Raw genomic sequence first — 13,272 nt, 5'->3', positions numbered from 1 at the left:
ACTCCTGCCCGGGCTCCATCTAACGATGGATAAAGCCATTCAGTCCCACTCCATGGAACTTCCGTGTCTGACCCTTCCCTCATGCATTCCCTATTCCCCACGCCCTCCTGTTGCTCCCTGTCACTGAGGGACCCAAGTTTCCAGCAGGGTCATTGACATCCCTGCAAATCCCTTCCCACAGATATTAAACCAGCTCTTTCTGAATGTGCCGCTTATCCAAGATCAGGCTCCTCTCTGCCTATTTGTTCTACTTCCCTATCGCCCTTGGTTAGGAGGGAATGTAGGAATGGATCTCTGTCTGAGACCTGATTGTCACAACACGGGAAATTCCCAAACATTCCCTTGGATCTCTGAAAGCTAATTCATTCTGCTCTTGGCTTCAGTGCAGCTTCATTAATGCCTCCCTACCTGAAAGAGAATCAAACATAAGATTCAATCATAAAAAATGCATTTTACTTCAAGAGGCTAAATGTCTTCAAATGCCAATAGTTTTCCTGCAATTTGGGCCTGGTTTAAGAGTCCTAACACTGCACCCTGCCTGGCAATCTGACTAACCTATTTCTGCAGTTCAGGGTCTGCTTCATGTAGCTTTAAATGAACTGCACTTCCTGTGATGCTGAAGACTTGTGGAAAATCTGATGGACTATGTGGTTCTTCCATAAGGTCATTAAGGTCAAACCTGAACTCGGTTTCTGTCTCCACAGATACTGCCAGAGCTGCTGAGTATATCCAACATTTTCTGTTTTTATTTCAGATTTCCAGTATCTGCAGTATTTTGCTTTTTACTCTTATTAATGCCTTTTTACACCACATTCAAACAAATAGACAGCTCCACCTCAGAGTGGCAATGATTGCAGGAGCATTGAAATCAGAAGCCAAAAACTAATACAACACCAGCACTTTAAGGATTCTCTGAAGCCGGATACGTGCCACACTGTCCAAGGGTCAGTACTGAGGGAGTGCCGCACTGTCAGACGGTCGGTACTGAGGGAGTGCTGCACTGTCAGAGGGTCAGTACTGAGGGAGTGCCGCACTGTCAGAGGGTCAGTACTGAGGGAGTGCTGCACTGTCAGAGGGTCAGTACTGAGGGAGTGCTGCACTGTCAGAGGGTCAGTGCTGAGGGAGTGCCGCACTGTCGGAGGGTCAGTACTGAGGGAGTGCCGCACTGTCAGAGGGTCAGTACTGAGGGAGTGCTGCACTGTCAGAGGGTCAGTACTGAGGGAGTGCTGCACTGTCGGAGGGTCAGTACTGAGGGAGTGCTGCACTGTCAGAGGGTCAGTACTGAGGGAGTGTTGCACTGTCGGAGGGTCAGTACTGAGGGAGTGCCGCACTGTCACAGGGTCAGTACTGAGGGAGTGCTGCACTGTCGGAGGGTCAGTACTGAGGGAGTGCTGCACTGTCGGAGGGTCAGTACTGAGGGAGTGCTGCACTGTCGGAGGGTCAGTACTGAGGGAGTGCTGCACTGTCGGAGGGTCAGTACTGAGGGAGTGCCGCACTGTTGGAGGGTCAGTACTGAGGGAGTGCTGCACTGTCGGAGGGTCAGTACTGAGGGAGTGCTGCACTGTCAGAGGGTCAGTACCGAGTGAGTGCTGCACTGTCCAAGGGTCAGTACTGAGGGAGTGCTGCACTGTCGGAGGGTCAGTACTGAGGGAGTGCCGCACTGTCGGAGGGTCAGTACCGAGGGAGTGCTGCACTGTCGGAGGGTCAGTACTGAGGGAGTGCTGCACTGTCCAAGGATCAGTACTGAGGGAGTGCTGCACTGTCCAAGGATCAGTACTGAGGGAGTGCTGCACTGTCGGGGGGCCAGTACTGAGGGAGCGCTGCACTGTCAGAGGGTGAGTACTGAGGGAGTGCTGCACTGTCGGAGGGTCAGTACTGAGAGAGCGCTGCACTGTCAGAGGGTCAGTACTGAGGGAGTGCAGCACTGTCGGAAGGTCAGTACTGAGGGAGCGCTGCACTGTCAGAGGGTGAGTACTGAGGGAGTGCTGCACTGTCGGAGGGTCAGTACTGAGAGAGCGCTGCACCGTCAGACGGTCAGTACTGAGGGAGTGCAGCACTGTCAGAGGGTCAGTACTGAGGGGAGTGATGCACTGTCAGAGGGTCAGTACTGAGTGAATGCTACACGTCGGAGGGTCAGTGCTGAGGGAGTGCTGCACTGTCGGAGGGTCAGTACTGAGGGAGTGCTGCGCTATCGGAGGGTCAGTACTGAGAGAGCACTGCACTGTCTGAGGGGTCAACTGCTGTGGAGAGCAGATAGTGTAGATTCCACACATGAACTCGCCTCTCTCTCGAAGCCGCCCAATTATTTAATTATATTTTATATTTAATTATGTTTCTAGCCGTTGCTACTAAAAAAAATTTTAAAACACCTGAAATTGAAACTTCTTAACCAAGTTAACAAAGTTTAAAACGTCGCTGAATTATTTCAAGGAGGCTTGCAGTGGTCATGATCTCCTTTCCACTACCCAGTTTCAGTGGCTGTTTTGGGAGCTACACAATGGAGAAAGGCCCTGGGAGAATATCTCCAGTTATTGTGAGAGGTAGAGATTGTGTGAAAGCTGCAGACACCATCAATGGAACAAGGCAGCCAAATGGACAATGGTTTCCTTGTGATATCCTCCCAGCTCTGAGGTCACAGATTGTGGTAGAATATGGTAGATGGTTCCTCCAATTATTCCTCTCAATTCGCATGGTCCCCTTTCACATCTTGGTCTGCCTGTTCTAAAGCTGGCATTGGGAGCTCAGTTGTTTTGAAATGGGACATTTATTCAGGATACTAAGATTGCCAGGGAATCAGCAAATGTTGCTGGATCCCTAACACAAACCAGAACGGGTCAAGTTTTGAAGGAAAGGGTGCTTGATGTTTTGACCCTGATCTCTGTGCTTTTTCTACCTTGACCATTGACTCGAATGATTCAGCAAGATAGTTCCAGGGAAAGGTGAATCAGGCACTAACTACCAAACACCTTGCTGGTGGCCAGTTTTGTACCAGCTGTAGGAAATCTTGTTAATGTGAAACCATCATTTCTTTGTGCTTCCTCAGGGAGAAGGAGAAAGAAAAGAGTGGCGATACATCAGCAGAGGAGAATGAAGAAAAGGAAGTTTCAGCATCCAGAGGCCGTCAAACAGCCAATAGCCAAGGAAGGCGCAAGGGACGGATAACAAGATCCATGGTCAATGAAACCAGTCAGGAGGAAACAGTACCTCCACAGACAGCAGAAATGGGTGAGTCCACTCGTATACCGGACGCTGATCCGAGGCAGCCATCATCACCTGCTTAGTTTAAGGATTGCAGGAACTTAATTGACAATTACAAACATTCACTTGTAGATCATGTTTACAGAAAAGCTGAGCAGCCCTTAATACAACTTCAATCAGTGTTGAAAATGTCCCAAATGTTGCAAAACAAAGAGCAGGTGAGGGAGAGAGGGATGAGGGAGAGGAGGCGATGGCGTATTGGTATTATCGCCAGACCAGTAATCCAGAGACCCGGGGTAATGCTCGGGGGACCCGGGTTCAAACCTCACCATGGCAGATGATGGAATTTCAAATCGATAAAAAACCAGGAATTAAAAGTCTAATGATGACCATTGTTGATTGTTATATAAACCCATCTGGTTCACGAATGCCCTTTAGGGAAGGATATCTGCCGTCCTTACCCAGTCTGGCCTACAGACCCACATCTATGTGCTCAAACCGCTACAAAGCCTCAAAAAAGGAATTAAACCCGGACGGACCACCCGTCATCGAAATGACAACAGCAAACTCAGCCCTGTAACATCTGGGGGCTAGTGCCAAAACAGCCTGACATAGTCATCCTCACGGAATCATACCTTACAGATAATGTCCCAGACTCCACCATCACCATCCCTGGGTATCTCCTGTCCCACTGGCAGGACAGACCCAGCAGAGGTGGCAGCACAATGGTATACAGTCAGGAGGTAGTTGCCCTGGGAGTCCTCAACATTGACTCCGGACCCCATGAAGTCTCATGGCATCAGGTCAAACATGGGCAAGGAAACCTCCTGCTGATTACCACATACCGCCCTCCCTCAGCTGATGAATCAGTGCTCCTCCATGTTGAACATCACTTGGAGGAAGCACTGAGGGTGGCAAGGGTGCAGAATATACTCTGGGTGGGGGGACTTCAATGTCCATCACCAAGAGTGGCTAGGTAGCACCACTACTGACCGAGCTGGCTGAGTCCTAAAGGACATAGCTGCTAGACTAGGTCTGCAACAGGTGGTGAGGGAAGCAACAAGAGGGAAAAACATATTTGACCTCATCCTCACCAACCTGTCTGCCGCAGATGCATCTGTCCATGATAGTATCGGTAGGAGTGACCACCACACAGTCATTATGGAGACGAAGTCCCACCTTCACATTGAGGATGCCCTCCATCGTGTTGTGTGACATTACCGCTGTGCTAAATGGGACAGATTTCAAACAGATCTACCAACTCAAGACTGGGCATCCATGAGGCACTGTGGGCCATCAGCAGCAGCAGAATTGTACTTGAACACAACCCGTAACCTGATGGCCCGGCATATCCCCCACTTTACCATTGCCATCAAGCCAGGGGATCAACCCTGGTTCAATGAAGAGTGCAGGAGGGCATGCCAGGAGCAGCACCAGGCACACCTAAAAATGAGGTGTCAACCCAGTGAAGCTACAGCACAGCCTAAGCTGCAAGTGATAGACAGGGCTAAGTGGACCCACAACCAATGGATTAGATCTAAGATGTGCAATCCTGCCACATCCAGTGGTGAATGGTGATGGACAATTAAACAACTCACTGGTGGATGAGGCTCCACAAATATCCCCATCCTCAAGGAAGGAGGAGCCCAGCAAATCAGTGCAAAAGATAAGGCTAAAGCATTTGCAGGGATCTACAGCCAGAAGTGCAGAGTGGATGATCCATCTCGGCCTCCTCCGGAGGTCCCCAGCATCACAGATGCCAGTCTTCAGCCAATTCAATCACTCCACATGAAATCAAGAAACGGCTGAAGGCACTGGATACTGCAAAGGCTATCGGCCCTGACAATATTCCAACAATAGTACTGAAGACTTGTGCACCAGAACTTGCCGCGCCCCTAGCCAAGCTGTTCCAGTACAGCTACAACACTGGCAACTCCTGGCAATGTAGAAAATTGCCTAGGTATGTCCTGTACAGAAAAAGCAGGACAAATCCAATCCGGCCAATTACCGCCCCATCAGTCTACTTTCAATCATCAGTAAAGTGATGGAAGGGGTCACCAACAGTGCTATCAAGCAGCACTTGCTCAGCAATAATCTGCTCACTGATGCCCAGTTTGGGTTCCGCCAGGGCCACTCAACTCCTGACCTCATTACAGCCTTAGTTCAAACATGGACAAAAGAGCTGAACTCCTGAGGCGAGGTGAGAGTGACTGCCCTTGACATCAAGACAGCATTTGACCGAGTGTGGCATCAAGGAGCCCTAGCAAAACTGGAGTCAATGGGAATCGGGGGGAAAACTCTCCATTGTTTGGGGTGATACCTGGTACAAAAGAACATAATTGTGGTTTTTGGAGGTCAGTCATCTCAGCTCCAGGACATCACTACAGGAGTTCCTCAGGGTAGTGTCCTTGGCCCAACCATCTTCAGCTGCTTCATCATTGACCTTCTTCCATCATAAGATTAGAAGTGGGGATGTTCGCTGATGATTGCACAATGTTCAGTACCATTCACGACTCCTCAGATACTGAAGCAGACCATGTCCAAATGCAGCAAGACCTGGACAATATCCAGGCTTGGGCTGACAAGTGGCAAGTAGCATTCGTGCCACACAAGTGCCAGGCAATAACCATCTCCAACAAGAGAGAATCTAACCATTGCCCCATGGCGTTCAATGGCATTACCATCAATGAATCCCCCACTATCAACATCCTGGGGGTTACCATTGACCAGAAACTGAACTGGACTAGCCATATTAATACTGTGGCTACAAGAGCAGGTCAGAGGCTAGGAATCCTGTTGCGAGTAACTCACCTCCTGACTCCCCAAAGGCTGTCTACCACCTACACGGCACAAGTCAGGAGTGTGATGGAATACTCCCCACTTGCCTGGATGAGTGCAGCTCCCACAGCACTCAAGAAGCTTGACACCATCCAGGACAAAGCAGCCCCGCTTGATTGACACCCCATCCACAAACATAAACTCCCTCCACCACTGACGCACAGTAGCAGCAGTGTGTACCATCTACAAGATGCACTGCAGGAATTCACCAAGGCTCCTTAGACAGCACCTTCCAAACCCATGACCAATACCATCTAGAAGGACAAGGGCAGCAGATAGATGGGAACAACACCACCTGGAAGTTCCCCTCCAAGTCATTCAACATCCTCATTTGGAAATATATCGTCGTTCCTTCACTGTCGCTGTGTCAAGATCCTGGAACCCCCTCTCTAACAGCACTGTGGGTGTACCTACACCACGTGGACTGCAGCAGCTCAAGAAGGCAGCTCACCACCACCTTCTCAAGGGCAACTGGGGATGGACAATAAATGCTGGCCCAGCCAGCGAAGCCCACATCCCATGAATTAATAACAAAAAAAAAAATGAGGAGAGAAGCTGGGAGCTCACCTGAAGAGACAGGTCAGAGAAGACGGCAATGAGAGGTTTAGGAGGGAGTTGAAGAGAGTAGTACCCTTGAACTCACAGTCTCACCATCCTGTCATGGGAGATGATTAGGAAGCCAGAGTCAGAGAAAAGGGGTAGAAAAGATTGGAACGAAATAGCAAAGGTAGCAGCACTGTGAACTCACCAACAAAAAGTATGGCAAGGGAGCTCAGTCCCGTGTGTTTTACAGCCTGCAGCATGTGGGAATCCTTAGACACTCCTTGCAGTCTGGGTGACCACATGTGTAGGAAGTGCCACCAGTTTGACCAGCTTGAGCAATGGGTTTCGGAGTTTGAGTGTCAGCTGGAGACACAGTGGAGCGTCCATGAGCCTGAGATTTACGTGGATAGCACGTTTTTAGATACGGTCACTCTTAAGGAAGTGCAGTCAGAGAGGGAATGGGTGACCACCAGTCAGAAGAAGGGAGGCAGGCAGGTAGTCAGGAAAACCCCAGAGTGCATCTCGCTCAGGAACTGTTTTTCTGTGTTAGAAAACGGTCAGGGTGAAGGTTCCTCTGGAGAGTGTAGCCAGCGCCAAGTTCATGGCTCTGTGGGTGGCTCAGCTGCACAAGAGGGGAGGAGTAAGAGTGCAAGAGCAATAGTGGGAGGAGACTTGATAGTGAAGGGTGCAGACAGGCGTATCTGCGGCTGTAGACGTGACTCCAGGATGTGTTGCCTCCCTGGTGCCAGGGTCAAGGATGTCACAGAACGGCTGCAGGGTATTCTGAAGGAGGAGGGCGAACAGTCAGAGGTCATGGTTCACATTGGTACCAACGACATAGCTAGAAAGAGGGATGAGGTTCTGCAACAAGAATTTAGGGAGCTAGGTAGCAGATTGAAAAGCAGGACCTCAAAGGTGGTAATCTCTGGATTACTCCCTGTATCATGTGAGTATAGGAATAGGAGGATAGAGAGGATGAATGTGTCGCTGACGAGATGGTGCAGGAGGGAGAGCTTTAGTTTCCTGGATCACTGGGTCTGTTTCTGGCAAAGGCGGGGCCTGTACAAGTCAGACTCAGTGCACCTGAACCAAACAGGACCAACATCCTTGCGGGGAGGTTTGCTAGTGGCTGTTGGGGGGAGGTTTAAACCACTTTGGCAGGGGTATGGGATACATAGTGGAGGTACAGTAGGGGGTGATGCACAGCCAAATAGAGAAGAGAAACTAAGTCAGTCTCGAAAGCAGAGCTAATGTAGACCTGTTAAGGCACAAGGGAATAATGCAAGGCTGGATTGTATCTATTTTAACACAAGGAGTCTTACAGGTGAGGCAGATGAATTGAGGGTGTTAATTAACACATGGGAATATGATATTGTTGCTATCACAGAGACATGGTTGAGGGAAGGGCAGGACTGGCACTCAATATACCAGGGCATAGAACCTTCAGGCGTGACAGGGGGGTGGGGTGTAAAAGAGGAGGTGGCATTGCACAATTGATCAAGGAGTCAATTAGCTCAGTAAGGAGGAATGGTATCTTAGAAGGTTCCTCAAATGAGGCCATATGGGTAGAACTTAAAAACAAAAAGGGAGTAATCACTTTGCTGGGAGTGTACTGTAGGCCCCCAAACAGTCAGGGGGAGATAGAGGAGCAGATATGTAGGCAAATCTCAGAGAAGTGTCAAAATAATAGGGTAATAGTAATAGGGGATTTCAACTTCCCCAGTATTAACTTGGATAGCCTTAGTGTGAAAGGCTTAGAAGGGGGAATTGTTAAAGTGCACCCAGGAGAGCTTTTTGAGCCAGCATGTAGAAAGTCCTACAAGAGAAGGGGCAATACTGGACCTAATCTTAGGGAATGAAGCTGGGCAAGTGGTAAAAGTGTCAGTGGGGGAGCATTTCGGGGACAGTGACCATAACCCTAAGATTTAAGGTAGTTATAGAAAAGGACGAAGATCGGCCGGATATAAAGGTCATGAATTGAGGGAAAGCTGATTTCAATATGATAAGACAGGACCTGGCCAAATTAGACTGGGAACAGCTACTTGTAGGAAAGTCTACATCAGACCAGTCGGGGCCATTCAAAAAGAAAATAGTGAGAGTTCAGGGCCAACATGTTCCTGTAAAGGTGAAGAGATTGGACCAACAAGTCCAGGGAACCCTGGATGTCAAGGGTTATAGGGGATTGGATAAGGGGAAAAAAGGAGGCTTATGGCAGATACAGAGGGCTGAAGACAGCGGAAGCCCTAGAGGAAAATAGAAAGTGTAGAGGGTACTTTAAAAAGTAATTAGGAGAGTGAAGAGGGGGCATGAAAAAACACTGGTGAGCAAAATAAGGAAAATCCCAAGGCATTTTATAAATATATTAGGCGCAAGAGAATAACCAGGGAAAGAGTAGGGCCCATTAGGGACCAAAGTGGCAATCTGTGCGTGGAGCCAGAGGACGTAGGTGAGGTTTTAAATTATTACTTTTCATCTGTGTTCACTATAAAGAAGGATGATGTAGGTGTAGAAATCAGGGAGGGGGACTGTGATATACTTGAACAAATTAGCATTGCAAGGGAGGAGTATTAATGGTTTTAGCGGCTTAAATGTGGATAAATCCCCAGGACCAGATGAGATGTATCCCAGGCTGCTGTGTGAGGCAAGCAAGGAGATTGCAGGGGCTCTGACACTAATTTTCAAATCCTCTCTGGCCACAGGCGAGGTGCCAAAGGACTGGAGGACACGAATGTGGTACCATTATTCAAGAAGGGTAGTCAGGATAAACCAGGTAATTACAGGCCAGTGAGTCTAACATCAGTGGTAGGGAAACTATTGGAAAAAATTCTGAGGGACTTGGAGAGGCAGGGATTAATCAGGGATAGTCAGCATGGCTTTGTCAAGGGGAGATCATGTCTAACAAATTTGATTGAATTTTTCGAGGAGGTGACTAGTTGTGTAGATGAGGGTAGTGCAGTTGATGTAGTCTACATGGGCTTCAGTAAGGCTTTTGACAAGGTTCCGCATGGGAGAATGGCCATGAATGTAAGAGCCCATGGGATCCAGGGCAATTTGGATCCAAAATTGTCTTAGTGGCAGGAGGCGGCGGGTGATGGTTGAAGGTTGTTTCTGCGATTGGAAGCCTGTGACGAGTGGTGTACCGCAGGGATCGGCGCTGGGAACCTTGCTGTTTGTAGTGTACATTAATGATTTAGACGTGAATATAGGAGGTATGATCAGTAAGTTCACATGATATGAGAATTGGTGGTGTCGTAAATAGTGAGGAGGAAAGCCTTAGATTACAGGATGATATCAATGGGCTGGTAAGATGGGCAGAGCAGGGACAAATGTAATTTAATCCTGAGAAGTGTGAGGTGTTGCATTTTGGGAGGACTAACACGGCAAGGGAATACACAATGGTAGGACCCTAGGAAGTATAGAGGATCATAGGTACGTTGGTCTACATGTCCATAGATCCCTGAAGGCAGCAGCACAGGTAGATAAGGTGGTTAAGAAGGCATATGGGATACTTGCCTTTATTAGCCAAGGCATAGAATATAAGAGCAGGGAGGTTATGTTGGAACTGTATAAAATGCTAGTTAGACCACAGCTGGAGCACTGTGTGCAGTTCTGGTCGCCACACAATAGGAAGGATGTGATTGCACTGGAGAGGGTGCAGAGGAGATTTACCAGGATGTTGTCTGGGCTGGAGCGTTTCAGCTATTAAGAGAGACTAGATAGGCTAGGGTTGTTTTCCTTTGAGTGGAGAAGGCTGAAGGGGGACCTGATAGAGGTATACAAAATTATGAGCGGCATAGATTGGGTAGACAGGAAGAAACTTTTCCCCTTGGCGGAGGTGTCAATAACCAGGTGGCATAGATTTAAGGTAAGGGGCAGAAGGTTTAGAGGGGATTTGAGGAAATATTTTTTCACCCAGAGGGTGGCTGGAATCTGGAACTCACTGTCTGAGGGGGTGGTAGAGGCAGGAACCCTCACAACGTTTAATAAGTATTTAGATGAACACTTGAAACGCCAGAGCATACAGGGCTATGGGCCAAGTGCTGGAAAATGGGATTAGAATAGATAGGTGCTTGATAGCCGGCATGAACATGATGGGCCAAAGAGTCTGTTTCTGTGCTGTTTCACACTATAACTGAGGTTAAAATATATCCTTTAAAGAAAAGACAAAGGAGAGGTCTCAGAGACAGCCTCGCTGATATCTTTAAACACCAGGTACTGAAGCTGGGGATCAGAGGTAAAGCTGATGTGAAGGATAACTCTGCTCCTCAATAGGATATGGAAATCAAACTGAGGAACCCCACTGAGATTAAGTTGTAATGAATAAGGATAACAGCAGGCTGTGCAGGATGCATAGTGCAGTCCCTGCAGGGTATGATGATAGCTTTTTAACATTTACACTTTAAAATAAATGTTTTTAGGGTGGTTTTAAAGGAGAATCTATCAGTTTGACTAAATAACAATCTCACCTGCCATCTGCTTCCTCCAATGGATCAAGTTCATTGCAGTGTCTGACTGCTGGATCAGAGTCACCTTCCTAAACCCAACACCAACAGATTCACTGGTGCAAGATTTAAGACACAGGTGTTGTTTGAATTCTCACAGCACTGAGGGAAGAGAGTTTGATTTCATATCGCGGTTTGAGTCATTCAGCAATTCTGCAGTGTTTCACAATTGGCACTATTGCAGGAACCAACATCAGGATTAGGAGGGCTTGTGGCGGTGCAGGGAAATGGTTGTAGGTGGGGCTGGAAGTTGATGTGAGGCTCAGTGATATCTGAGCAGAGATGTCCTGCAGCTAATGCATGCGTGAAAATCGACCTTTGTCATTTGTGGATTTCTTGGAATAAAGGTTGTGAAACTTTCCTTGCAGCATCTTCGGAGCCAGTTGAAAGTTCTCGCTGGACAGAGGAAGAAATGGAAGTCGCTAAAAAAGGTTTGTGATTCCTTTGTTTTGCAGAACGCTTTGCTACATTTGCAGTTCGATTCATGCTGGTTCATTTACAGTTCAGCTTATACATTCATGTGATTTGTGTAGAGAGACTTGGAAACAGCATTTTACTTCATCGTTCTGAATACTCAATGAAAACTCTTCAAAAGTGAAGATTCTTTCAGCTGATGTGTTTGGATTGTGTGTTGTTTTTCCAGGGAGATTATTGAAAGTCGAAATGTGCCCGTTTGTATCAGCTGTATATGGGTAAATGTGTCTAAACGTAGGCTGACATTCAGCAGACAGTTGGATTCTGAAAGGAGGAAAACAGCTTTCAAACTGAGACACCATCACATGAAACAATTGGTGGAAACATCCCAGATTTGCATAAAATGCGGTAGCAGGCGGGTAAAAGGATGTTTCTCCTGTTGGCTGCAATAACAGCTTTTCACGCCGTTATCATCCCAATCCCGCTTCATTTATCATGCATTCCTGGGAAACATGCCCGGTCACTGAAGGGGCTTCCTCTCATTCACCTGCCTCGCTGTCACCTCAAGCCTTCGGTAAACTGAGCACCATATCTAAAGGCCCCCCCTGCACAGAGCGAGCACTCTCCAAGGGATAGGAAGCTGCTGGGAACTGATGGCTGCCAAAGGGAGGAAACATGCTGCTCCCAGATTTAGCGACTGCTGGACCCAGTGGAGACCCCACCGTGATGTCCTCTAACTCTACTCTGGGCAAAGGCCAGCAAGCAAGGCCACCAATCCAGCATGGGAGGCAGTGGCAGTGGTGGTCAGCACCAATGCCCTGCAAAGGAGGACAGCCACCCAGCGACACTACAGGATGAACTCCTCTGTTCCGCCAGGGTAAGTCACTCTTCTCATCACTCTCAGCTCACACACTCACAAACCCATCACATCAAGGGACAACACCAAGAACTCTCTCACACACCCTCTCATCTCCATCAGGTTCATATCCTCTGGAGCTCGAGTCCTCATCCTGTCCACGGCTCCGCTCACCACACAAACATTCCACACAGGGCCATGTGTCCTGCTCACACTCTCTCCATCTGTTTCCAGGCAGGAGAAGCTGGCTCACAACAACAGGGAGAGGTCCCAGGCCGAGGGTGGAATGGCCCACATTAGGCTCCTCACTCACTTTGAGGAGCGACCATTGTGCTGACTGGTGAGAATGTGGACCCTGCCTGTGGTGACGGTGAGGTCAGCGGTGAACACCCACGTGAGGATCCTGTACCACATCATGCCTCTCTCAACACAACGTGAGTTCTCTCACTCTGCTGCCAGGCACTCATTATCTCTACTTTGGTTCACAGGGAGCTCTGCCAAGCGACCGACACCCTCAGCCAATCAGTCCCTCAGCTCCATCCACATCCTCACCTCCAGCCAAGGGGCCACCTCCTCCATTGAGGAGCTGGAAATAAGCAGCCTGGAAGACCCCTCACAGCGCTTACCCACACCCTCCACCAGCACAGAGACACACACCTCGGAGGGACCTAGATCTAGAGCAGGCTCGGGTTCACAATCTGGTGGTTACTGCACGGACACCTGTCCTCAGCAGGAGGAGGCAGGTTCAGCCGAGCTCCCCGACACTCGGAGAGCTGCTGGGGAAGAGGCATCTGTGAGGTCCGAGTCAGATGATGAGCCCCTGGATTTGGCCTTCCAACTCATCGTGGAGAGTCAGCAGAAGGTGGGGGAACATCACATACAGCTGTTGGAAACCCTCACCAGAGTGGCCCGCGACTCGGA

General features: G+C 48.8%; 1 protein-coding gene across 1 annotated transcript in view; it reads left to right on the top strand.

Moving 5' to 3' along the window:
- Positions 1 to 13,272, top strand: part of ncor2 (nuclear receptor corepressor 2) — a 278,572-nt gene that overhangs the window by 137,406 nt on the left and 127,894 nt on the right. Inside the window, exons 16-17 of the mRNA XM_078554604.1 lie at positions 3,044 to 3,225; positions 11,450 to 11,512. Coding sequence (XP_078410730.1) covers positions 3,044 to 3,225; positions 11,450 to 11,512 — 245 coding nt within the window. The remainder of the gene's footprint in view (positions 1 to 3,043; positions 3,226 to 11,449; positions 11,513 to 13,272) is intronic.

Source organism: Cetorhinus maximus, chromosome 12, assembly GCF_964194155.1.
Source record: "Cetorhinus maximus chromosome 12, sCetMax3.hap1.1, whole genome shotgun sequence".
Taxonomy (NCBI): domain Eukaryota; kingdom Metazoa; phylum Chordata; class Chondrichthyes; order Lamniformes; family Cetorhinidae; genus Cetorhinus; species Cetorhinus maximus.
Note: the sequence above shows the minus strand (reverse complement) of the source record. Positions and strands in the feature narration are given on the sequence as shown.